The sequence below is a fragment of the Furipterus horrens genome, unplaced genomic scaffold, assembly GCF_987537825.1.
Source record: "Furipterus horrens unplaced genomic scaffold, mFurHor1.1.pri manual_scaffold_10, whole genome shotgun sequence".
Taxonomy (NCBI): Eukaryota; Metazoa; Chordata; class Mammalia; order Chiroptera; family Furipteridae; genus Furipterus; species Furipterus horrens.
Genome location: NW_028327180.1, coordinates 47,684,673 through 47,709,998, shown reverse-complemented (window position 1 = coordinate 47,709,998; position 25,326 = coordinate 47,684,673). Strand labels below are relative to the sequence as shown.

The following is a 25,326-nucleotide window of genomic DNA, read 5'->3' as shown; positions in this document are numbered from 1 at the left end:
ATGGCCTTATCAGAGGCTGACAGGACCTGGGCTCTCTGGTGGGCACAGATTAGCCTCCCTATGGACCAGTGTTCCCCTCTTCACCCCCATCAGGGTCCAGCATCTGCCAAGTGCCCACCACCCCTACCTGACCCCAGCACCCTCAGCCCAAGGTCTGGAGGACCTTTCTGATTCTACTTGTGTCCAGAACTTTGCCTTCCAGCCTACCCCAAATGGGCCATTTTAACCCCAGGAGTGTACCATACATTCCCCAACTCATACCAGCCCCAGATGAAGATCAGGTTCTTCCTGGTGGCTTGTGGGTCTCAAAGTTTGAGCCATGGCTCACCACCCCTCCTCACTCTGTAGCCCCAGGCAGGTGGCTTCACTTCCCTGAGCCTCAGTTTCCCATTCTGCCCTGGTCAGGTTCTGGTGAGGAGTCAGAGTGATCATTTACATCATATCACATTTCCTGTACACAGCAGGTGCTCAGTACATGTCCAGTGAAGACTGAATAGCTCTCCTCACCCATGTCATCTCCCTCACTGGACTGTGCTTTGCTGGCACCTGGCCCACAGTGGGTGCTCCAGCAAAGCCAGCTGTCAAAAGGAAGGCTGTCTGGTGATCCAATGCCTCCTGTGGGGGCTGGGCCATGCCCTCTGCAGCTCCCTCTATCAGTGCCAGGTGGGACCAGTGCAGGTGTCCTCAGGGAGGTGTCCTAAGCTCAGGCTTGGGAGGCTACCAGGCTAGGAAGGTGATGGAGATGGGCTCACCTTGACTCCCACATTTGTTCTGGGACCCCAGGCCAGGTGTTCATTTCCCATGTTGTCATTACAAGTATCCCCCAGCCACACACAACAAGCAGCAACTGGATGGGTCCTGCTTTATTCAGAACTGGCAAGGACCCCTCTTCCTGCTGTTCTGAGCCCACTGGGGGCCTGGGGAGAGTCAGGGGGCCCGGCAACCAGAGGAAGCTCCGGGCTCCCCAAGCTCCAATCAGGGAGGAAGCAGGCAGCTGCCGCCCCTGCCCAGAGAGTCTGGGTGGGACATGCTCCTGGCCACTCAGCCCTATTCAGCTCTGGCTCCTTGTACTCCAAGAGGTGCAACTGGACAGGGCTTCCTGGATGCTGTGGAGGTGGTGGCCACACAATGGCCAAGATTGTGGGGTCCGGTGGTGGGCAGGGCTGTCATCCACAGTCCGAAGAGGTCACGGGTGGCCATTGGCCTGGGGAGCTCCGGGCTGCCTGGTCAGGAGGCAGGGGTGGGGGGGGGAGGCATATGGCTTGGGTGATGAGGCTAGGCAAGGCTTGCAGGGAGGTGCCCAGCGCATCCATGCGGCTTTCGAGGGCAGCCAGGCGGGCCTCAAGGTCTTCGTGCTGGGCGTGCAGTTCCGACATGAGGTCATACATGGCATTCTGGGTCTGCCAGAGACAGAGAGGTGGAAGAGAGAAGAGGCCAAATGAGATAGGAAGGAATGGGCATACAGAGAGACAGTTGAAATTGTGAGGCCACCCCCAGACCTGCAGGTCTCCTGCTGGACCCCAGGGAATGGTGGGAGAACATGTGAAAGAACAGACAGGTCTTAAATGCCAGGCTGGGGGGCCAGTAGATCTGGGAAAGGCTGAGGGATGTCCTGGGGAGGGGTGGCTGTGACCAGAACTGCCCTGAGGGTTTGAACTGGCCATGTGGCATATTAGACTAGGGATGGGACAGGCACCTGGAGGGAAAGTGACTACCCAGAAGGCCTGACCCAGTCACAGACTGGGGAACTCGACAACTGCAATTACTGTTATGGTAGGCAACAGAGTGCCCCTGCCTCTCCGGCTGCTCCCCACAACGCAGCCAGCAGGGCTGGTTCTGTCACTGCCCAGATGGACCCTGGTTGGAGCTGGAAGGGGAGGCTGGCCTCACGGGGACAACCGCCAGCAGACGGCACTCTAGCCACCAGGTGGCGCTCGAACATCACTCTGCGACTTTAACCCCAGCTACAGGGTGACCAGATCCCCCAGGCAAACTGCAGTTTAGCTTACCCCCACCGCCGCCGCCTTCCAGGCTTCGGAGGGGAGAATTGAGGGGGCAATTCTGGCTGTGGGAGAACACCCTCCAACTCCTCGCTCGACGGGAGACAGGATGAAGCGCCTATTACAGTACCTGCAGACTTTCTCAGCCTCCCCATGCCTTTGCCTCCCTCAGTGACCCCCATCCTTTCTTCTGTTACTGTAGGCTGACCCATTCCAGGGGGCAGGGACAAACACCTCGGAGACCCCTCTAGGGCCCCTGACCTTTACCCCAGCCTGCCTCATGGAACCACAGTCCTCAGAGCCAGAGGGTAATAACTGGAGGCATCCAGGACTGGGATGGTTCATTTTAGCCCTCTCTGAGGTTTTTAAAAAATTGTTTTAAACTTAGGGTATATGTTTTATTTTTGTCAGAGAGATATAAATTAAACCATCAATCTTGGAAAGGAAAGCATAAAAATTTAAGATTGGAAAACATCTTAATCTTGTTTAATTAAAAAAAGTAGAAACCCATATAAATATGAATATAATACAATCTAATTAAAAACTGAATTCAAAGACGAAATGTATTTTGAGAGGAGTATACTACCGTGGTTACTTAACTTAAAAATTCAAATTTCAATCATTTATGCTATAGATAATTCAAATTATAATTCCTAGTATCTGAGTTTTTTCAAGGTATTTTATATTTATAGCTAAAATCTCATATGACAGCAAATTAGTTGGCCAACAATTTTTATATGCTCTTAGAGTTATGTTTTAGTTTCTACTACCAATTGAATTATTTCTTCAGGGTTTCTAGAATGTTACTTTTTTCTCTGTAATGTATCCTTCCAAATTAAATTTATATAGGTTAATATTAAATTATTTTGTAATCTCTTGAAATGAGAAAGAGAGTGAGTCCAGAATCAGGTGGATATGGGAAGTAAAGTAGAATAGGACTTAATATCTTCTAAAGATTTCATTAAATTAGTTTCATACTGATAATTGACTAGGGGGTGAGACCAAGAAGTAAAGCTCACACATGAACTATTTATGAAATACACATCATTGGTCAGAAGGAGCAAGTTCAGAATAGTGTGAAAACAGTCTGAGAGCTCACCTAACTAAAGTTGGGACAGTTGAGCCCCAGCTGGGTAGCTCAGTTGGTTAGAGCGTTGGCCTGATACACCAAAGTTGCAGGTCCCATCCCTGGTCAGGGCACATACAAGAATCACCCAATGAAGATATAAGTAAGTGGAACAACAAATCGATGTTTTTCTTTCTTGCTCTCTCTCTAAAATCAATCAATAAATCTTTTTTTAAATAAAGAAAGTTGGGTCAGTTGACATCTTTTAATGGATGAATAAAAAGTGGGAAAGAGGGTAGGACTTTATATTAGAACCAACAAATAGATCCATTTATAACACAAACTGATCTTATTGAGCTCATGCAATCAACTTTAATTTCCTGAAAGGTATTTAATTGCTATATAAATTAGCTTTCTGTTGATGCTGCAATGTGAATTTATATCCATAGCAAAAATACCACATCATCAATTTTGTCCACTAATTAGATATTCCTCTTAAAGCTGTTTTCTTAGATACTAATTTTAAAAAATATATAACTACTGACAATGTTCAAAGTAGCTTTTACAGAAAGATGGCAATTCCCAGAGGCCCTCTCAAGACCACAGCCTCTGATCATGATGGACCCTTGCAGATGGGGCTGGTGTCTCCTGGTGGCTCATCCCGCCTGATCTGTATCCCTTGCTGTGTCACCTGCCTGCCCTGTGAACACCAGTCTTAGTGCTGTCCCTCCCTCAGAAGCTGCACTGTCCCTTACTAAATGTCCCTCTTTCTCCTTGGAGACCCACCCAACCCAGGCTGTCCAGCAGAGCCAGCCCACCCAGCCCCGCCTTGCTCACCTTGGCCAGGTCTGCGAGCGTGTTGGCCTGATCGTTCAGCTTCCCCTGCTCAATCTTCACACTCCGGAGCCTGGGGACAGGTGGGTGGGTGGGGTTGGGTGGAGGCTGCATTGGTGGCGGGTGTGGGGTCCTTCATGCACCTGCCCTACCAGGGGTTGCCATGTGGCACATGCAGGGGGGAGATAAGGTGGGATTTGGGGTCAGGACCCTGCAGGCCATTTCTTCTTCACACAGGGGGCAGCAGGGCCTGGGAGGCATCTCAGCTACCACCCACAGTGCCCACTGTCTAGCCATGTCCACGTGCCCGACTCAGGATGTCCCTGAAACTTGGAGCCCCAGGTCCAGGTGAAACCTGCACTGGTCTTCAGGGGGGACATGAGCCCTGGCCTCCCCCAGGAGCTGCCTCAGGTATGCACCCTGCCCCATGACCGCCATGCACCCCCGAACCTCAGGAAGAGACTTACTTCTGAGCTCTGGCAGGACCCAGCGGAGCAGAGAGAAATCACAAGGCCATTTTAATCTCAGTACTGCTGGGCAGCTCATGCCCAACGCTGCCCACCTCCCACATGCTGACCCCCGACGCAGGCTGGGGGCTCTGGACAGCTCAGGGGCTCCTGCTCTGGGGAGGGGCTCAGCCTCTGAGAGGGCAGTGCCAGCCCCTCGGAGATGCATGTGTCATCTGCTCCGTCCCTTGAGCAGTGTTCACTGAGCCCTGGCCTGGACAAATGGAGGTGCCCTTGCTCTGCAACCCCATTGTCCACCAACCTGTGCTAGGCACCTGGCCCCAGAGGTGACATTTAGTCCAGAAAACTATACCCATTATGTTTCCAGAGGGGGAAAGTGAGACTCAGAGGGACAAAGCCACTGCCTGATAGCACCCCAGCAGGGTTTGAACTTGTGCCTACCACTCAGCTTCCATGCCCTTAGCCCCCAAGAGCTGCCCAAGGGGGTGGGGAACTAGCCTGTGTATGTCCTTGCCCTTCTTCCCCATCCCTCTGCAGCTAAACTGGCTAAGGGAGATGGGTCCAAATAGGACTGTCTCCCTCACTGGTTCACACTCAACCCACGGGTACCCACATGTGATGGACGCTCAGGGAGGCCCCTCGGGGCCCACTATACTGGATACTGCCAGAGCCCCCAGGCACCCCCAATCCCAGAAGTCTGCCCAGGGGCCCTAATGTGCCTTCCCTGGGGAAGTCATTCTTCACTTCTCTATAACCTTTCTGTTACATGGGTTGAATGGTGTCTCCCACAAAAGATGTATTTAAGTCCTAATCCCAGGACCTCAGAATGTGACCTTATTTAATGCGGTTAACCCTTTGAGTGCCAACGTCGCTGGGAGTGATGCTGACAAATTTTCCCAAAAGTGCCAGCATCACTCCCAATGACTATTTTTTCAATGACTATAAATGTAAATAACAATGGCATAATTCATATTTTATGTTTTGTTCTCTTTTTTTATATCTCAGGTTATATAGTGATATAATTTTTCTCATGTTGATCCAAATTTCGAATTACACATGGCACTCAGAGGGTTAAGATAAGTCATAAGGATGAATCTTAAGCCATTATGACTGGTGTCTTTATAAAGAGGGTGAAATTTGGGCACAGATGCACACAGAGGGAGGACAATATGAAGACATGGGAAGAATGCCATGTGAAAATGGAGAGCTGGAGCAATGGGTCTACAAGCCAAGGAATGCCTGAGGCTGCCAGAAGCTAGCGGAGAAGCCTGGAACAGATCCTCCCCCAGCACCTTCAGAGGGAGTGTGGCCCTGCTGACTCCTTGATTTTGGTCTTCTGGCCTCCAGGACAGTGATCCTAAATTCTGTTGTTTCAGACCACCCACTTTGTGATACTTTGTTACAGCAAAACACATATGGGGGGAGGTGGGCGGGGCAGGGGAGAACAATGGGGAAAAGATGGGATAACTGTAATAAAACAATAAAAAAAAAGAAAAAAAAAGACTGACATATCTTAAAACTTCATAAAGAGGCTATTTACGACTGCAAATATTAGGCAGGCATTGCCAGAAAATTCTGCTATTCTACCAGGCAATTATTGGCTTATATTTTTCAGCCTATCTCTATTTTTTAATTTGTTGTTGCTGTTTAGCTAGTGAATAATTTTCTTTCAAGGTGGTCATGTAATAAAACAGTGTTAAATTTCTATCATGTGGTTTTAAAACTCCCTAAAATTCTAGGGATGAGTGTGAAGTAGTTGAGAAGTTGTTTCCATTTTTAAAGTGAAACTATGAGAGTTTATAAGTGTCAGCTATACATCATTTCTGGCAACAAAGGCACAGCACAAAGGACATTTGTTCCAAATATCTTTTCAAAATTACTTCTTTACCAATCAAAGTGGCAGTTTGATCCACTGGAGTTGGAGCTTAAGTCAGCCTCAAGGAGCTCCTCAGGACTCCTTAATCCCCACTGAGTTTAGGGAGCCCAGTTGAGGACAGCTATTCTTGCCGTTGTTTTGGCATATAGGAAATAGAAACCACAGAGCTTTTCAAGGATGCCCAGGCTCCCTGCACAAATATACATCTCACAGTGTAGTTAAAGAAGAAGGAAAACAAAAAACAAAAAAAGCACATATACTCCCCAAACCCAGGCTGTGTTCCCAATCCATCTTCTCTGAGACCATTTCTTCCTTGTCACTGGCTGTGCTGACAGCACTCCCCTCATGGGGCCTGCCCAGGTCAAGGACATGCTGCGGCTGCCTGGCCTTTGCAGTGCAGAGCTCCAGCCTCCCTGGCACTGTGCTTGGTCCCACTGCCCCGCCTCTCCTTAGCCTGTGGGCACACCGTGGTCTGTATGCCTGCTTGCCTCTCAGTTTCCTACTCAGATCCCATCCACGCTTCAGACCCTAGTTCAAACTTGCTAGATTTCATCATCTGTTCTTACAAGGCCACTGTTTTTTGTGGGGGGAAGGGTAGAGGGGGATGTAAGGGTGAATGAAACAATCCTGCTCCGGAACAAATGGACACAGATAACTCACGGAGCAAGTGCCTTTTCCCCAGACCTGGCTCTCCTCAATTCTCATACTCCTACTTTCCCCACAGAACTTTCTGGAGCATCTCACAGGGCAAGGTCCAGGGCAGGGCCATGTCTGTGTCCCCCATGTCTCACACACCAGCTGGTGCAGGAAATGCTTGTGGGATGACAAAATGACCATACTGAGGGTGTCAATAACAACAATGCCAGTTCCTATATTCAGAAAATACTGGGTGTCAGTCAGGCATGAGCGAGTCATCCGGTTGCCCTAGCTGCATTTGATCCAAACCCCACTGCTGGGGAAGAGGCACGTTACCACCAACTCCCCTTTACAGAGAAGATATCTCAAGCAGCGTAGTCATTTATCCATACCCCACAGTTAGGTGAAAGAGACCAGATTGAGACCCAGTGGTCAGTTAACAACTATGGAAGAGTCAGTGAGGAGAGCTCCCTGCCTCAAGGAGGTAGGACTAACCCCTGGGCACAGTGAAATCAAGTAAATGGGATGCCAGTTTCTCTCCCCGGTTTTTAGGTGGTGGTGGAAGCAGAGGCAGAGAGCAGGGGTTGGGACGGGTGGACGCCATGCGTTACCAAGTGATTGTTCTGGGCTAGGGACTCAGCCAGGCATTTCTGCACATCATCTCATTTAGACCTCCTGAAGTCCTGGGAGGTAGGGACTGTTACCATTAGAAATCACCCAATTATAATAAAAAACACAATAAACGTAAATAAACTAAACTCTCTAGCTAAAAGACAAGGTTGGCAAGCAGCACAAGGAAACTTTTGGGGTGATAGACCTGTTCATTATCTTCATTGTGATGATAGTTTTTTGGGTGTGTACTTATGTTAACACGGATCAAACTGTACACTTTAAACTGGTGCAGTAGACTGTATGTCCATTATACCTCAATAAAGCTGTTTTTAAAAAAGAGACAAAAACAATTAAACAGTCCAGCTGGCTGAGCTGCTTCTCCCATGGTCTTGTCTCTCCCCTCGTAACGGGTCATTCTCCTTTACCCTCTGACACTCCAGGAGCTGGGCTTCTCAGCCACACCCTGGGCTCCCCCTCCACCCAACCACCCCACCCTACTGCTCACACTGGTGTCTCTGTGCTGCCTCTTGGTTCTGTTCCCCTTGGCTGACTTAGTTGACTTTCTGCTGTACTGGTCCAGTCCCCAGTACTGTCCATCTCACTCTAACACATCAGTTCCTGAGCTCTTGAGACAGGGAGCTGTCTGGTTCACTCAGGAGAGCTCAGTTGTGAATGGGGTTTCCCACGATATGAGAGGTGGGATCTCTCTTTAGGGAGGTTAATTCTGAAAAGTGTCTAAAAACAATCAGGAACCATGTGACTCAACTGTTATTAATATTTGGGTGCCTCACGTGCACAATATTTGGAGCTGTTTAAATTCTAGACGGGTGCTATTCCACCCATCCTATATGTGGCTACTGAACACTTGAAATGTGGCCGGCTCAAATAAAAATGAGCTGGAGGCCCTGGCTGCTGTGGCTCAGTGGATTGAGCATCAGCCTGAGAACCAAGTGTCTCTGGTTCGATTCCCAGTCAGGGCACATGACTAGGTTGCACGTCAGGTCCCCAGTTGGGGGCGCGAGTGAGATGCAACCATATAGTGATGTTTCTCTCCCTCTCTTTCTCCTTTCCCCTCTCTCTAAAACAAACAAACAAACAAATAATTATTTTTTAAATGAGCTGGAAGTGTAAAACAGACAATGGACTTCAAAGATTTAATACAAAAAAAAGCTTTCCAAAGTATCTCATTAATGATTTTTTAGTCTTAATCGCATGTTAAAATGATAATAATTTGGATATACTAAATAAGTATATTAAATTTATTTTAGCCCAGGTTGGTGTGGCTCAGTGGATTGAGTGCAGCCTGTGAACCGAAAGGTTGCTGATTTGATTCCCAGTCAGGGCACATGCCTGGGTTGCGGGCCAGGTCCCCAGTTGGGGGCGCACAAGAGGCAACCACACATTGATGTTTCTCTCCCTCTCTTTCTCCCTCCCTTTCCCTCACTCTAAAAATAATAAAATGTTTTTTTTTAAAGATTTTTAAAAATTACTTTACTTGCTTCCTTTTGCTTTTTTTTTTTAATGTGACTACTAATAAGTTTAAATTATATATGAGTTCACATAATATTTCTAGTGGACAGTAATTGGTATATCATAGCCTGTGAACCAAATCTGGCCCAATGCCTGATTTGAAAAATAAAGTTTTTATCGAAGCACAGACACACCCATTCATGTCTACCGCCTTCCTGTTACAACAGCAGAGTAGAGTAGTGACAGACCATCTGGCCCGCAAAGCCTGAAATATTTACTCTTTGGTCCATTACAGAAAAAGCTGCCAGCTTTGGCTGCACATGGGACTCTCCTGAGGAACCTAAGCTTAAGCCCAGACTGCATACCAGACTGTACTGTAACTGGTGTTGGGCGTGGTCTGTAGGATTTTAAAACACCCCTTGGGTGACTCCAGTGAACTGCCAAGGATGAGAACTACTTAATTAAGTAATTCTCAGGACAAAGGGACAAAAAAGGAAATTAAGTAATTTCTAATTGTCCCACATGAGTTTATGGATCAGGCCACAGATTTAATTCTAAGCTTCCTGGCAGCCAAAGTAAAAAAAGGGGAAATTGCTTCAATGTCTCAGGGGCAAAATAATTTTGACCATTCCAGAGAATAAAATATGCTTCCTACCATTTATGTTGGATGGACTGCGTGACTTACCAAAGGTGATTTCCCTGGACAAGTGCCGGGCCTGTCATGTGTCTCCCTCTGACCATCCCAATGGTCCCATCCAACAGAAGCTGGAGGCCCCAATCCACTGACAGCCCAGCATAGGAGGGGCCACGATGAGGCCATGCTGAGTTGTCTGGCCTGGCCCTTGGCCTCCTCCTGAGGGGGTTGGGGGATCACGCTGCCTCCGCCCCAGGCGGATACAGAAACGTGAGCGGGAAGGGTGCTGGACTTACTGATGGATGGCTTGGAGGAACTTACGCTGGTGTTTCCGAACCCGGGCGTGGTCTGGCTTCTTCACCAGCCTGGTGTGTTTGTAGATGAGCCACGTCTCCCTGAGAACGTTAGCAGCGGCATTTTTAACCTGAGGCCAGAGAAAGAACAGTTCTCCATTTTATACATGGGAGTATTGAGGCACAGAGAGATCAAACTGTCACAGAGAGGTCAGCTTTTAAGTTGCCCTTGGCTGCCTGGCCCCAGAATTCCTGCCTCTCACTGCATGGCCCACAGCTGTGCTGTGACTAGGCACACAGGTGGACACTTATGGCCATCGCCATGTCTCTGTGCACAGCTCAGGGGTGTTCCCATAAGGGGCAGGCCCAGTGCAGTCGTGGCACGCACAGGGCAGTGCAGTGACTTGTGAGAACACGGGTGTGCCTAGAACGTGAAGAAGTAAGATGGGGAGCATCTGCCCTCGTTGATCAGGAGCTGAGGTGGCCGTGACAGGGGTTGGCATCCTTACCCGCTTGGTGAGCTGTGTGTCCATCATGAAATTGTGCACGTGTTTCTCTGCCTTGGTGAGCTCCAGTTTCCGGGCCACCACAGCCACCACAAGCGCCGTACAGCCAGCCCCCTGCATGAGGAGGGTGGCAGGCACATCAACATTCCGCTTTATGTGGCGCAGAGTTCACTGACTCCCAGCCCCATCTGCTTTATCCATCAAGTGCCTGGGGACCATGTCCCACAGATTAGTTTATTTTATCCCAACAACCCTGAGGGGTAGGACCGCTCTTATCTCCGTTGCTGAGGACAGGGAGACTGAGGCTCAGAAATAAGAAAGGGATAAGAAACAGCAGGATCTGCAGGCACATTCAGGGCCAACGTCCACAGAGGTGGGAGGATTTAGAATCTGTCAGGGCTTCGTGGTCTGGGTGTTAGGGACAGAGTCTGGGCTGATGGGTCATTGAACAGTAACAGGGATAGCTGACAGGAAGCGTGAGGGAAGTGGTGGCCAGAAACCCCCAGGGGGCATCTGAAGCAGGGAAGAGGCAAAGCACAAGTCCCAGGAAGCAGGGAAGTGGGGGGAAGGATGCTTCCTCATGTGGGCTCCCTGATGGGTGCACCCACTCTCCCCAGGATGCCTGAAATGGCAGCCAAACCGAGGTTAGAAAAAGGAAGTCAGAGAAGACTTGCTTGTCCACTTGGGAGCTGCTTGGAGGGACAGAGGGCAGAAGTGAGGTCCCAAGGTGGAAGGAAGGGCAGATAGGTGAGGGGGGCGGGCAGGCAGCAAAAAGTGACACAGTAGGGAGAAAGGGAGGAAGTGGAAAGATTCTGTCACTGAGAAGTGTGGTCCAGGGAGCCTAGGGCACATAGGAAATGTCATCAACCTCAGGGGTGATCAAGAAGTAGGTGGCAGGGGAAGGTGATGGAGCCAGAATTTGATTCCCTCCCTGTGCTGGAGGCTGTCCCTGGTGCCTCACCTGCCAGCTGCTTCCTCCTGTAGTTGCTGAGTACAGGATGGAAGGAGGGAGTAACACCGCGCTGGGGTGGGAAGTACAGCTGGGCTATAGCTCAGTTTTTCTTAGGGATGGAAGAAAACATTTATGGACAAGAGCCAGGGACACTGTCAAACTGTCATGGTTGGGTCTGGAAGCCAACATGTCTAGACCGGTGGGGTAGGCACAAATTCACTCTCCAAAGAAACCCTGTTGAACGTTCCTGATCAAGACAAGGATCTTGGAAGGACCCATGAGCCTATTCTCAGGAAAAGGCCTGTTGATTGGAGACAAAGTAACATGCTGGAAACCTGCACATGGAATACTACGCAGCAAGGAAAAAGATGACAGTGCTGCACAACAGCACTGACACCATGTTGAGCAAAATACACTGGGCTCAGAGGAGGCCCCGCTGGCATACCCCGAGGTTTAAGAATAGGGAAACACTGGGTGGTAAGACAGTGGCAGAGGATGAGTCCATGGGGCAATGCAGAGGAGGGGACACACTTGGGCACAGATGGAAGAGGAGAGAGAGCTAACGGAAGAGCTAAAAGGGACCTGAGTGTGACCATGTGTGCGTGTTCTGGGGGAGAAGGCTGGGAGCAAGCGACAGGCTGGATATGAAACTGATTTTCTGGCAAGAGTGGCATCCCAGAGAAGGGAACACAGCTTTTTCCATGTTGCCAAGGGCTTTCTGGATTGAAAGTTCTCATCGTATATGAGTGGTTTTGTTTTTTGTTTATGAAGTTCACTTGCTGGGGGAGGGAGTGATGGATTGTGGCCAATCTTTATTTTTTTTCTTTCTACCATCACAAAATAACCTAAGCAATTGTGCATGGTGCCATTTCACAAGAGATGGGCCACGTCAGCTTAGCCAGGAGAAAGGTGGCCCTGAGGGCGGGGGGTGGAGCAGGAGGAAGTGGACCCCTAGCTGTGTCCAAACAGGTGAGAAGGAACAGAGCTACTGGGCTTTGGCTTCAACAGATGATGACAGCTGGGGACAGTCTATATACAGTGAAGGGAGCTGGGCTGAGCCCCTGCAAGATGGCCCTTCCTTCTGTGGGAGGAAAGGAAACGATGGTGGGGGTGGCATCATGTTTTTTTGAGAACAAACGCTTGCCTCTGAGCAGTATGGCTTGTGAGGGGGTGAACTCCCCATTGGCGGGGATATGCAAGGGCCCCGGGCCTTACCATGATGCCGGTGAGCAGGCACACGCCTTTCCCACAGTAGGTGTGTGGCACCATGTCTCCGTAGCCAATGGAGAGGAAGGTGATGGAGATAAGCCACATGGCCCCCAGGAAGTTGCTGGTTACTTCCTGCTTATCATGGTACCTGGGGAGAGTGAGGAGGGCTGGTCAGCCCACATGGTCCCGCCTCCTTCATCACACCCCCTGGGGCAGCACCTTGACCGTAGGGAGCTGGTCATCTGGGGGCTCAGAGTGATAAAGGTACGATTGCAGTGGAGTGGTTAGCTCCTGGGGCAGACCCCACAGGGCAGAGGGCACCCACATCCTCCTCCCTAGCCTCCTGTTCACCTTCCTTCCTTCGCCTGACCCCCAAGCTGCTGTTCAGGATGTCTGCCCTCCTGGCTCTCATCATGGGACAGAGAGGGGTCCAGGTGAGGGTATGTCCACATGTGTCCATGCATGTCCACATGGCACCCTTCCCGAAGACAGACATACAGACAGACGTGGATATGGGTGGCCACAGGCACCAGAAGTGGCAGGGAGTGGAGGTGAGCATTCAGATCAGACACCGGGAAGAACTTCCCCAGCCAGTGAGGCCCTGAGGAGGGAGGAGGGCTACTGGGGGAGATGGGAGTCTGAAGGATCATGCTTCTGGACTTGGGAGAAGAAGGGACATCAATATGTAAAGGGCAGTGCCAGTCACCCCAATCCCAGGCCTGGGGTTGATCTGGGGGTAAGGACGGAGGGGGTAGCTTGCTTAGCATGGGAAGAGGCCTGGAGCTAAGATTCTGGTGTGTGTGTATGGGAGGCACAGGCCCAAAGGCCTTGCAAAGGACACTATTTTGTCCCCATCATGGTTTGGCCTGGGATCCTGGCCACTCAGGCTATGAACAGGTTCTACCTATGGTCAGCCCAGGCTGGGTAGTCAAGGGGCTGGTTCTCGGTGTCCAGGAGCAGCTCCAGGTTCTGCTCTAGCCCAGCCAGCCTACAGAGCCCCTTCAGTTTGGAGGGAGTCCTTTCCAACTAACCCCCTCATTAGCAGGCTCAGGCTACCTGAAACCCATGCCAGTGAGTGAAGACCTCCCCTGAAGAGGTTCAAGTAGGAGGTCAACTGAGGTGGCACAAAGGAGGTGGGCTCCTGGATGGGGTGGAGTAGGGGGTGGGGGAGGCTGTTCCAGGCAGATGGGGCTGAGGCCAGGGATTCAAGAGGGGAAGGGGGTGGAAGGGAAGCCCCAGTAGGGGCAGGAGGGATGGAGGCCTCCTCAGCAGGTCTGGTGTTCGGGAGTCTCCACCCCACGAGGGGGCTTTTAGGCTGCTTGCTGGGTGCAGAGTACCAGAAACTGACCCCATTATTCACTGAGGTAACTGGGCTCCAAGTTGCCTTGGCCTCCAGCTCTTGAGAGACCACTGTTCCCCAACTCAGGAGTCAGGAGGGAAGGGGAACCCTTCAGCCATGGATGAGTGCTACAGAACCACCCAGGACCAGGGAGTGGGGGCATGCAAGAGGTGGGGTGGGAGTGGGACAGAACCACAGGGGCAGAGCGAGGCGGGCAAGGGGGCTTCAAGCAGCAACATGGGCTCAGAATTTAGGTTTGGCTGCTCCCCACCCTGCCCCAGTCCCTACCTCCACCCAGGGACTCCTGAAATGACCCAGCCTGGACCTCAGGGATGCCTGAGGAGGCATGCCCCTCTCCTATACCCCAGGCCCTGATCCTGAGCCCACCCTATGGGGTTGGGGATGGGCTGTGGGGACTGGCACAGCATTGGGGCATATCAGTGGTCCAAGGAGACCCTGTGCAACCCCCAGATGGTAAGCATCAGTGACAAGAACTGGGCCCTTACCCCTGTGAGCCCCGTGTCAGGCTGAGGTAGAGACCGTAGAGCAGGGGGACTTGAAGGGGTGAGGGCTGCAGTCCTGGGGGGGCAAGTCTAGCCCAAGGATCCCTAAAGGAAGTCCAATCATAGCACCACCCAACACAGACCCCCCCCCCCAGGACCTTCCCAAACTAGGCATGAGTCAAAAGAGACCCCTCCTGGACCAGGTATCCCCAGGCTCTGAGAGGCCCAGCAGAATCCCCCCTCTCTTGGATCCCCCTGGGGGTCAGGAGACAACCAGAAACAGACCCTTGGGACTGTTCCTTTGCTCCTGGGAGCTTCGGTTTCCTCATCTATAAGTTGAGTTGATGGCCTGCCACCTTTCAGGGCTGTTTAGAACAAACTCCAAGTAGGGGTCTTAAAGGCTGGGCCAGTTTTCCTTCACCCCAGACTCCAGAACCTTGGGTCAGCTGCCCAAGCAAGATGCTAGAGATAAGCCCTTTTTCCTTCACACACCTTGGAGACAAAGTCCCCAAGGACACCAAGTAGACAGACCTGAGAATGGCCTGCATCCCACTGACCTGGCCCTGACTCTATCCCACCTGGCTCTGCTGTGCAGCGAGGAGTTCTCCCCATGCCCCATGGCCTCCTCCTGGCTCTGGCCACCCTGCCTTACTCCCCTTTCTTTCCCCTCAGCAGCTTATCTTAAATTCCTGGTTGGCAGCGTGGTGGCAACAGCTCTACACACACAGCTCGACCAAGGGTGGGACTCACATGTTTTCCCTACAGTCCAGCAGGGAGGGCAGAGGGGAGAAGGAGAGCAAGTTAAGTTGTGGGGGGAGACAGGCATTTAGGGTCATCCTGTTCCTGCTGCCTCCACTGCCTGGGCCAGAGGTCAGAGGTCAGCTGCTCACAGAGTGGAGGAGCTGGGAGAAAGAGGAGCATGAGACCCACAGGGGAAGGTGGAGGGAGAGGGCTAGGGGCCCAGAGGGTTGCACGTCAGAGTAGGGGTCAGAAGTGGTTGGGAACACATGGCTGGACTCCCAAGGTTATGAGACAGTCACTCAGGCCAGGAACTGGATGGGGCAGGGAGAGATCAAGGAGATAAAAGAGATGGCTGGTGGAACCCTGAGTCACTGAAGTCACGAATGGATCTAGGGGTTGTCAGAGTCAGGATCAGGGGCATGGAAGCAATGGCCAGGGAAGCCCTGGGTCACTGAAATCACCAGTGGGCATGAGGGTCACTGGGGTCAGGGGGATAGAAGCGATGGCTGAGGGACCCCTGAGTCACTCAAGCCATAGGTGGGCATGGGGGTCAGTGGATTAGGGGTTGGGGGTCAAGGCACACCTCTCACAGACACGCACGGTCCAGGCAGCAATGATCCAGGAGGAGATGCTGAAGACCAGCAGCACGGTGCCCGGGCAGATGGTCATGAGCGTCTTCATGACGAAGCGTGTGTTGAAGGTTATTTTGTTGAGCGCCCCGATGCTACGGGAAGAGGCGTCCGTAAAGATCTTGCTGTGTAGCAGCATGACGCGGCCCAGCAGGTAGAGGCGCAGGAACATGGGCACCGACAGCAGCACGTCTACATCTGCCTCAGCCGCAGCCGGTGCATAGGTGAAGGCCAGCCGTGCCGTCCACGTGAAGCGGTAGTGGCCGGGCACCGGGTGGATGGCACACACAGCCAGCTCCAGCGAGATGAGGAGGATGCGCTCACAGGTCATGGCGATGCGCCAGTCATCTGCCCCATTGTCCACCATGAACAGCTGCAAAGGGAGGGCAGGTCTCACACTCGCATCCAGGCCCCCAGCAAGACCCAGGCTGAAATCCCTCACACTCAACTTTTATGAGAAACATGACCTCATAGGCAAAACTCCTTGGATCTCAGGGTTGGCCACACTTCAAACTAAACATGGAATCGGTGGTCCCCAAAAATTTAAACACAGAGTGACGAATGACCCAGCAATCCCAATCCTAGGTGGGATATGCAAGAGATGAAAACAGACATTTGAACAAATCCACGTATGTGCACAGCCACAGCAGCACTGCTCACAACTGCCCAAAGTGGCAACAACCCAGGTGTCCATCAAAGGAGAGGATGAACCAAGGGTGGTCCATCCGCACAGTGGAACATTACTTGGCCATAAGGAGGACTGAAGCACTGAAACAGGTTGCAACGTGTATGAACCTTGAAACATCAGGCTGAGGGAGAGAAACCAGACACACAGGGCCGCTACAGGGCCAAGGGGGGACGCTGTTACCCCAGTGGGCCTGGAAAGTGGAGCTCTGAGGCAAGAGAATTATTCTTGAGCTTCCAGATCTCAGGGAATCTGCCTTGCCAGCTCTTAGGCCTGCTTAGGACCCATCACCCTTTTCTTCTCTCAGATTCTCCCTTTTGGAGAACATCTACCCTATGTCTGTCCTACCACTGTATTTTGAAAGATAGTGACTTGTCTCATTCACAGCTGGAGAAGATCTTACCTCAATCTCCCCCAGATCTCATTTAGATGATGTTTACACGAGATTTTGGACTGGAGTTGATGCTGAAATGACTTAAGACTTGGGGAGTTAGCGGGATGGAGTGAATGCATTTTGCATAGAAGAAGGACGTGAATTTGGGGGATGGACCAGAAGGTGAATTGTTGTGGACTGAATTGTGTCCCCTCAAGATTCATATGTTGAAGCCCTAACTCTCAATGTGACTGTATTTGGAAGCAGGACTTTTAAAGAGGTGATTAAGATTAAATAAGGTCATGAGGATAGCACACTAATTCTATAGGACTAGTGTCCTTCTAAGAAGAGCTAGAGACACCAGGAATACATGCACATTGGGAAAAGGCCATGTGAGGACACAGCAAGAAAGTGGCTGCCTGCAAGTTGAGGAGAGAGGTCTCACCAGGAACCAACCCTGCCGGTAACTGATCTTGGATTTGCAGCCTCTAGAAGTGGGAGAGAATAAATATCTGTTGTTTAAGCCACTCAGCTATGCAACTTTGTTACAGTAGGCCTAGCAAACTCATACAGTGCTTCATTCTCTTTTTAAATAGCTGAAGAGTAAATAAATGAATAATATATAAATATAATAATATATTAATAATACAATGAATAACAATTCTACTGTATGAATGAACCACATTTTGTTCACCCAGATACCAGTCAGTTAACAGACATCTGGGTTCTCTTCACATTTTGGCTATTGTGAATAGGGCTGCTATGAACATCCGTGTACAAGTTTTTATGTGGATGTTTTGTTTCTTTTGGATCTATACCTAGGAGTAGAGTTGCTGGGTCATATGGTAACTCTGTGTTCAACTGTTTGGGAAAGTGCCAGACTATTGTCCCCTGTGGCTATATCCTCAGAACTGCTTCCTTTCAGCTCAGTTGTCACTGTCCCCTTCTCTGCTGCCCCTACCACATCCAAGGCCCCTCCTGTGTGCCAGACCCCCGGTGTCCCCATAGACATCTGCACATGGTGCAACCCAGGCATAATTTTCCTATACCCATCTCCTGCCAGACTGTCAGGAGTCAGAGGCCAGAGGTGAGGAGCCAGACCTGACAACCTTTGATGTCCCCAGGATCTGGCACCAGACCCAGGAGATGTCTGCCCTCTGTGGGCACGCCCTGAGCTGGACTCAAGCCTGGCCTGGTTTTGATTTAATCTCCCCCCAAAAGAACAAACTCCTGGCATTTAATAAGCCTTTTAAATGTAGGGTCCTACTGAATATGAAAGGAGACCGGTGCTACGAACACTGGTTTCCACCACTGTTAAGATCTCAGAAGACCCCAGGGCTTCATGTGCCCCAGACCCTATCTCATCCTCCCCACCCCATGCCCTCAATGACCATGTCTTTCTCAAATAATAAAAATTAAAGTGGTCTAAATGATATGTCCTCACAAAGATCTTTTTCTATAAGGAGGGCATTGGTCCTTTTATTTTTAGAGGGCTGGGGTTCCAGGTGGCTGGTGTGGGAGGCTCTGGGGCATGGAGAGGGGGTGCCCCAGACCAGCTGGGCACTGACCTGGATCTCCCGGGCGTGGTAGAGGACAACCAGACCCAGCAGGATGACTGTGGAGAGGCTGATGAGGCATTTGAGTGCAAATGAGTACAGAGACTCCTGGGCAGAGAGAGAGCAGACAGCAGGACGATGCTGGGGGTAGGGTAGGGGAGCAGCCTTCTGACCCCCATACCTGGCACTTTGCTCAGGAAACGATGCTCCTGTCCTTCCTCCTTAGGCCTGGGCTGACGGTAAGATGGGTCCAATACTTTAGAGTTTGTAAGGCCTGGTCTCATATAGGCAGAGAACTCCATAGTTTATAATGCCTGGCCTCCTAAAGCCCAGCATGTCACGTTTGTAAGGCTTAGCCTCAAGTGGTACAGCACCTCACAGTTTATGGGCTGATGCAGCTCTGATCCCTCTCTGTCCTTGTACACCCTTGAGCAACACTAGCGGACCCACAACCAGGGTCACAATCCGGTCCCAACTGCTGAGGTGGGTGAAGCTTTCCCTGCTCGCGTCCCAGGCCTTGTCTGGGGCTCTGCCAGCTTAGGCCTGTCCTGGGGAGCAGCCTCTGCCCCATCTTCAGCCAGGGTGCTGGCAGGGGAACGGACTGGAGCCTCTGCCCCCACCCACAGCCTCCCTGCCACCCCCAGGAGGTGGGCACAGAAGGAGCCCCATGAGCTCCCCACTTCCTATCTCCAGGGTCCTCTGTATCCCCATCCTCCTCTCCTGGGACCAGTGTGCCCTGACCCCATGCCCAAGGGATGGCAGGGAGTCATGTGTTCCAGGTGGGGCCTCTGTGGGATGTTGGGTGGGGATTCCCTGAAGTGCCAGGGGGAAGAGCCATACCTACCTTGGTGTAGACCCCCCAGGACAGCTCCGTCTCAGTCACCATGACAACGATGCCAAACATGCCAAAGATGAGGGCGTAGTCACTGAGGCGCTTCCGCTTCTCGAAGAGGGCCCGGCGGTGGCCCAGGCGGTGGCCCACGTTGGAAGGCTTCCCAGAGCCCCTTTGCCCACTTGCCTCATCCTCTTCATCATCTTCCTCCGCTTCCTCCTCATCCTGGAGCTGCCCCCGAGGGCTGCCAGGTGACAGCTGGTCTGGTTCATTCTTGGCAATCACCACCTGGAGGCCTGGTCTATGTGTAGGCTGTAGGGGGTGGCTGGCCTCGGGGTCCGGAGGGTCTCGGGTCAGGGCCCCCGGCCCACCTCCCAGCGGCCGCCCCCCACAGCCATTGTGGCTGTGGTTGTTCATGACTATGTGGGTGCTGGGGTTGGGCTCACTGCAGGCCACCTGGGGCCTGGCATGACTCAGTGGCTGGGCTCCCACGCTGACCTGCAGGGGTATGGGGGACATGGTCATGCCAACTGCCAGAGGGCCAGGGACCACTGCCACCACTCCAGAACATTCTGAGGCTTAGGAGGCCATGAACCCAGAGCAGCTGACACATGGGCTTGCCATCCCAGAAACATCCAAGTCAACCTTTGTCCCTCCTCTGCTAGAACTCTCCTATGGCTCCCCAGTGTCGTTACATAAAAACCAAACTCCTGCTCTGGCTGGTGTGGCTCAGTGGATTGAGCGCTGGCCTGAGAACTGAAAGGTCACTGGTTTGATTCCAAGTCAGGGCACATGCCTGGGTTGTGGGCCAGGTCCCTGGTTGGGGGTGTGCAAAAGGCAACTGATCAATGTACCTCACACACTGATGCTTCCCTCTTCCTCTTTCTCCCTCCCTTCCCCTCTCTCTAAAAGTAAATAAGTAAAATCTTTAAAAAAAAAAAAATTCAAACTCCTCATTGTGGCCATCGGGCCCTCTGTGGTCCAGGTCCCACACTCGTCATCCTTGTCAGTCTCCCCAGAGTCACCCCCTTGCAGTCACATTGGCCTTCCTATCAGAGATCCCAACCAGCTTGTTCCTGCCTCAGAACCTTTACACAGGCTATGTCCTCTGCTTGAAACACCCTCCTACTAAATCTTTGCCCACTGACTTTCTGTGTCTCCAAGTACCTAGACAATGCCTAGCACACAGTCAATACTCTGTAAACACCTCTTTGGGTCTTGAGATGGAATTTTATAGCAGGTTTATCTGGGAGGACTAGAGGCTGTGTAGGTGTGCAATTGGGTGGTGATTCTAGTCAGGGCTTGTCTCCTACTGACCTTCAGGATCTTGGACATTTAACCTTATTCTACTGAGCCTCGAGCTCCTCCCCTCGAGTTGTTCCAAAGCATCAATACACTTCTGTAGGTGCAGGATATGGCTGAGGGGACATTAGATTCTGAGGCTGGGGCTATAGCCCCTTCCTGTCTGGGCGGAGGGAGGCCGTGGTCTCCAGATGGATTCCAGGACCAACATGGCAATCTAAGACTTAACTCTAATATTCCAGAATTGAATCTATATGGCCTGTGAAACATGTTCAGCTCAGTCCTCTGACCCTGGGCCAGCCTCAGTTTTCCCACCAGGCCAAGGAGCAGACTGATCACCCAACATCCTCAGATTCTGTTCTAGCATAGGGCTATATTGTGGGTGTCATGTGTAAGAGGAGGGACCTCAATGACCCTGTCTGGAGTTGGGTCTGCTCAGTTCTGACCTGCCAGACCTCCCCCCCCCAGCTTACTCTCTCAACCTGGCAATGCCACCTGCTGTCACCCTGTCAGTGTTTATTAAACATCTGTTACACACCAGCCTCCGTTCTTCACACAAATTTTCTCCTAAATCCTTGCAATCCCAAGAAGAGGGTCCCGGGATTTGGCCAGTTTTACAGCCAGGGAAACTGAGGCAACATGCTGTGAAGGAACTATCGCTTTACAGGGCAGATTCTGGACCAGCCTGCCTGGTTGGAATTTACCCAACGAACTGGCAGCAGCAGGCAGTGTGCCTTTAAAAAGGCCCAGCCAGCATGAACGAGGGGCCTTGGAGAGGGAGCTGTGTGCATCTCCACAACCCTGAAACTGCTCTGGGGTTGTCAGGTGTGAAAACTGTCACATCAGGACATGCCAAGATGAGCCATGCTGTTGGGCAGTACACGGGTGACCTTTGACAGAGCATCCACCCCAGGCATCACAGGATCACCTGGGCCCCAGACTGGGTCTGTCCTGCTCACGACATGTCCTCGGATGCTGGTGCCAGCACATGGAAGTGCAAAGAACATTTCTTCAATGGTGAGCAACCTCATGATTCTTAGAACATGTTCTTCCCTCACCATTCCCACTCATCACATTAATCAGGCTGTGGTCACCCGTGGCCTGATACATCACCATTTATGAGGCCTGGCCTCCTATAGGCCCAGCACTTACCAGTTTATAAGGTCTGGCCTCCTGCAGGCTGGGCACTTCATAGTTTGTAAGGCCGACCTTGACCCTGCTCGCTCTCTCTCTCTCTCTCTCTCTCTCTCTCTCTCTCTCTCTCCTCACAAACACTCAGGTGCTGCTCTCCTCCTGGGCTGGAGCCCCTGCCCGCCCCCCTAAGGGTTATTGGCTGCTAGGCAAGTCTAAGAGCTGTCAGCCTAGTAGCCCCAGACCCTGCCCTCGCCTGGGAGACTAGGGAACCCCAGGCACCCCTCTCACCATCCCTCCTGAAAGTGAAGGTCCTTGCTGGGGGCTCTAGAGGTACAGGTAGAAGTGGGTGGCTGAACAGACAGGACGAGGTGGGGATGGGGGCCTGGCAGACAACCTTCGGAAATGCACCAATAAAGATGCATTTTGGGGATGTGACTCAGCCGCTGGATGCACAGGCCAAATTCAGCCATTTGTCGGCTATGCTCCTCCTTGCCTGGCAGCCAAGTACTAAGGTGCCCTGATAGGGTGAGCATGGGGGAGTGGGGACAGGTGGCAGGTAGCTTCTGTGAGAGCAGAGAGGTGGAGGGCATTCCTGATGCCCGTCACGTTAACATGCACCTAATGCTTATCGTGGACAGAGTCCTTTATCACAATTATCAGATTGTCTCTCCATTGCTACTCTGTGAGGCAGGTGGTGTCCCTGACCCCATTTGATAGACAGGAGACAATGCTCAGAGAGTTTCAGTACCTTGCTCAAGGTCACACAGCCAGGAAGGGCAGGGACTACACAGTCAGGAAGGTCAAGGACTAAGTCAGTGCCAACTGAGGGGGGGCAGGAGTTGGAAGGATCTGCCTGCCTCCCTCTTGACTCCCTCTTGACATGCCACCACCTGAGTGGGACCAGAGGGACCAGGGGACAAGAGACCCCTCCTCTTCCCAGGTATACATTCCCCATACCCACTGCAACCTGAACCTAAAGCTGGTTGCAGGGATTCCCAAAGAATCAAGAGCCCCTCTGAAATCCCTGCCAAGGTTTGGGTATCCATGAAAAGGTGTGTTTTATGTGGTGAAGTCTTCCAAGTTCTCCAAGGAACTCTCCTAAATGGTGAGGAACACCTATGGACTGCACTTGATTTTGAGGGACCCTTGAATGTCCAAAATTGTCAAATGTGTCTGTCTGGAGCATGAGACCTCCATTCCCTGAAGGCCAGGGTAGGAGAATGAGCAGAGCCCTCCTTCCACACCATCTCAAGAGACACTAGGAACCTTGTGAACCAAGTGGGACAGGGGTACCCAGAAGAGGTCTTGGGCTAAGGAAGGTTAGCAGGTGGCAGGAAGCAGAGCGCTCTCCCACTCAAAAGGAAGACAAAATAAAACCCAACCAGACCTCAATAGCCCTTGAATGAGCCCTTTTACAAATGACAGCTTGGTTGCAGTGGCTGCCCAGAGGGACCCTCCAGCATCCCAGTCAGGGCAAAGTCACCTCCTCAGCTGCCTCGTCAATAAAAGGGTATCTTGGTGCCCATCCAGCAGGGTGGGCGACCAGATCCCAAGTGGAAAACCTTAGCATGTGGTCGCGAGTACACCTGCCACAGTGCCAATTGCCCAACACCAAGCTCTCCTTCAAGGTGGACCAGGAGAAAGTGCTTCCTGCCCTCCTCAGTCCCTTGTGGGGCACAATGCCCAATACCCTGCTACCAGGAACCACAGCCAGAGCAGCACATGGTGGAACTTTCCAGGATGTGCAGACAAGTCATGGGTTGTATGTCCCTGTGGAGGGTGGGGAAGGATCCATTCTAATGCTCTTGGGGCCCTAATTCTGCAGGGTGAACAGGATTCACTGGCCCTCCGCCCCCTGGGCTGCCCAGAAGGGTGCAGTGAGGCGCTGGCTGACTGCCTGATCCCCCAGGCATTGTGCCCCCATCACCACCCATCAGGAACCTGCCAGCAGCCAGTGGGATGCCATTAGCCAGCCCTGCCCTCCCCAGGCTGCCTCCACCAGCACCCTCCACATTGCTCCATCTCCATCAGCTTCTCCCACTCGGCCCCAGCCTCTAGCATTCACATCTATGGGCCACCCTCCAGGATAGCGGGCAGTGCCCTGTGCCGAGTACCCCATCTCTGTTCAAGGAGAGCTGGGCTTCCTGATCCTTATCTGGGTACCCCTACCCCCTGGACCCAGAGGCCAGAGGTGAGGGTCTTCTTTCACCCATTGCCAAGTCAGTCCCAGTCACTGCCTGCACCCTGAGAGCTCCCCCGACCATATCAATGGAGTTTGGAGACTCAACCCGCTAAGAGAGCCCAGCACCCTCCCCCTCCGGAATGTGGGTCCGAGATTCCTCACTTACCCTGGCAGTGCACAGACACACATCCCCTTCCCTGTGTCCCCTTCCCCAAACCGCGTCCCCCTCCCGGACGTTCTTCCCTCCCCGAGTGCCCCTTCCCTTCCTATCTCGTACCTGCGGGGCTCGGCTCTGGCGGACGCACGAGGCTGGAGGGGACAGGGTCCCGTACGGCCAAGGATCCACAGGACGGGGCCGGGGCCGGGGTCTCAGCAGGGGCGGGCAGCGGCTGCGGGACGCTGGGCCCAACGGAGGCGGGGCGGGGGGAGGTGGCAGCGGCGGCGGCGGCGGGAGCATGCCCCGCCGCCCTAGTGCACCGGCCGGGCCGGGGGGCGAGCGCCCGCCAGGACCGGGAGAGGAGGGGGGCAGTGCGACGCGAGTGGGGCTGATGATTGGCTGAGCCCGGTTGGCCCCGCCCCCAGCGACCCCGCAAGCCCCGCCTACATTTAAAGATCCCTCATTCCGGGTGCCCCATTCCATCCCCCCCCAGCGCTAGACGGGTCCTCAAACTCACCCTCTTGCCCCGCGCAACAGAGAGGACATTAGTCAAGCCACAACGCCCGTCCCTGACAGTCCTAGGGAACTCCTAGCCATCCCTTCCCAAAATCAAGTCCCCCAAACTCCAACTACCCCAAACTCCAACTACCCCAACCTTTATGCTTCACGCACACTTGCTGAGGAGACAACTTTGCAAAGCAACTGGACACCTTTTCTCCACCCCCGCTCGAAATGACCTTTTCACACGTCTGCTCTGTCTGTGGGAGCCTTAGGGCGAGAAAGCGGGATGCTGGCAAGTGGTGAGTGCCAAAGAATTGGGCCAGAGAGCTTCCAGGAGTCGAGGGTGTGTCTGCTGGGGCTATGAGTTCAAGGCCACCTTCTTTGGGACTGTGCTCCTGTCCTCAATCCTAACCCCCCAAAACAATGCCAGGATGACAGGACAGCAGGAGACTATTTTGGGGTCCTCAAAACTGCGCCCTCCTCCCCTGGCACTGAGGAGGCTGTCCTTGAGCAATTCATTCATTCAACATTAATGAAAGCTGGGGAGAATCTTGGGAAACAGGAGGTGGAAAACCCGCCCCCCCCCCCAGATGGTCTCACTACCTCAACCTTAACTCTGTTCCCACTTGGCTGGGAGTGGTTGAGTCCAGCTCTGTCCCCCCAGCCTGGGGGCTCTTGAGGCAGCAGCTCCTTTATCTCTCTCTCAGCCCCACATCTGTTTTCTTCCTGGCTTCAGCTTTGTATCAGGTCAGGATCTGTTTTGTTTCCTCTGTGGCCCAGAAAACAGCTGGACAGAATGAATGAATGAGTGGATGACAGCTTGAGCAGGGTGTGGGT

At 52.4% G+C, this 25,326-nt stretch overlaps 1 protein-coding gene across 2 annotated transcripts; it reads right to left on the bottom strand.

Moving 5' to 3' along the window:
• Positions 1-845: 845 nt before the first annotated feature.
• On the bottom strand, positions 846-24,288 carry KCNN1 (potassium calcium-activated channel subfamily N member 1). Of its 2 annotated transcripts, XM_090288916.1 has the most exons (9): positions 24,109-24,288; positions 19,226-19,711; positions 18,394-18,489; positions 15,722-16,140; positions 12,562-12,703; positions 10,398-10,508; positions 9,892-10,019; positions 3,904-3,973; positions 846-1,400 (listed from the first exon to the last, which is right to left on the bottom strand). In XM_090288916.1, exons 1-9 carry the CDS (start codon positions 24,286-24,288, stop codon positions 1,167-1,169), a joined length of 1,866 nt encoding a protein of 621 aa, XP_090145042.1. In that variant the 3' UTR covers positions 846-1,166. The 2 variants fall into 2 exon arrangements, with proteins under 2 accessions (XP_090145042.1, XP_090145043.1); XM_090288917.1 differs by lacking the exons at positions 18,394-18,489; positions 24,109-24,288 and having other exon boundaries at positions 19,226-19,692.
• Between the last annotated feature and the right edge of the window lie 1,038 nt (positions 24,289-25,326).

Excerpts from the sequence above, each read along its gene's own strand:
- KCNN1 (XM_090288916.1), bottom strand. The coding sequence starts at position 24,288 with ATGCTCCCGCCGCCGCCGCCGCTGCCACCTCCCCCCGCCCCGCCTCCG. Across the intron at positions 3,974-9,891 it reads TTCCTCCAAGCCATCCATCA|GCTCCGGAGTGTGAAGATTG; the intron begins GTAAGTCCAGCA and ends ACCTGTCCCCAG. Across the intron at positions 1,401-3,903 it reads CGCTCGCAGACCTGGCCAAG|ACCCAGAATGCCATGTATGA; the intron begins GTGAGCAAGGCG and ends TGTCTCTGGCAG.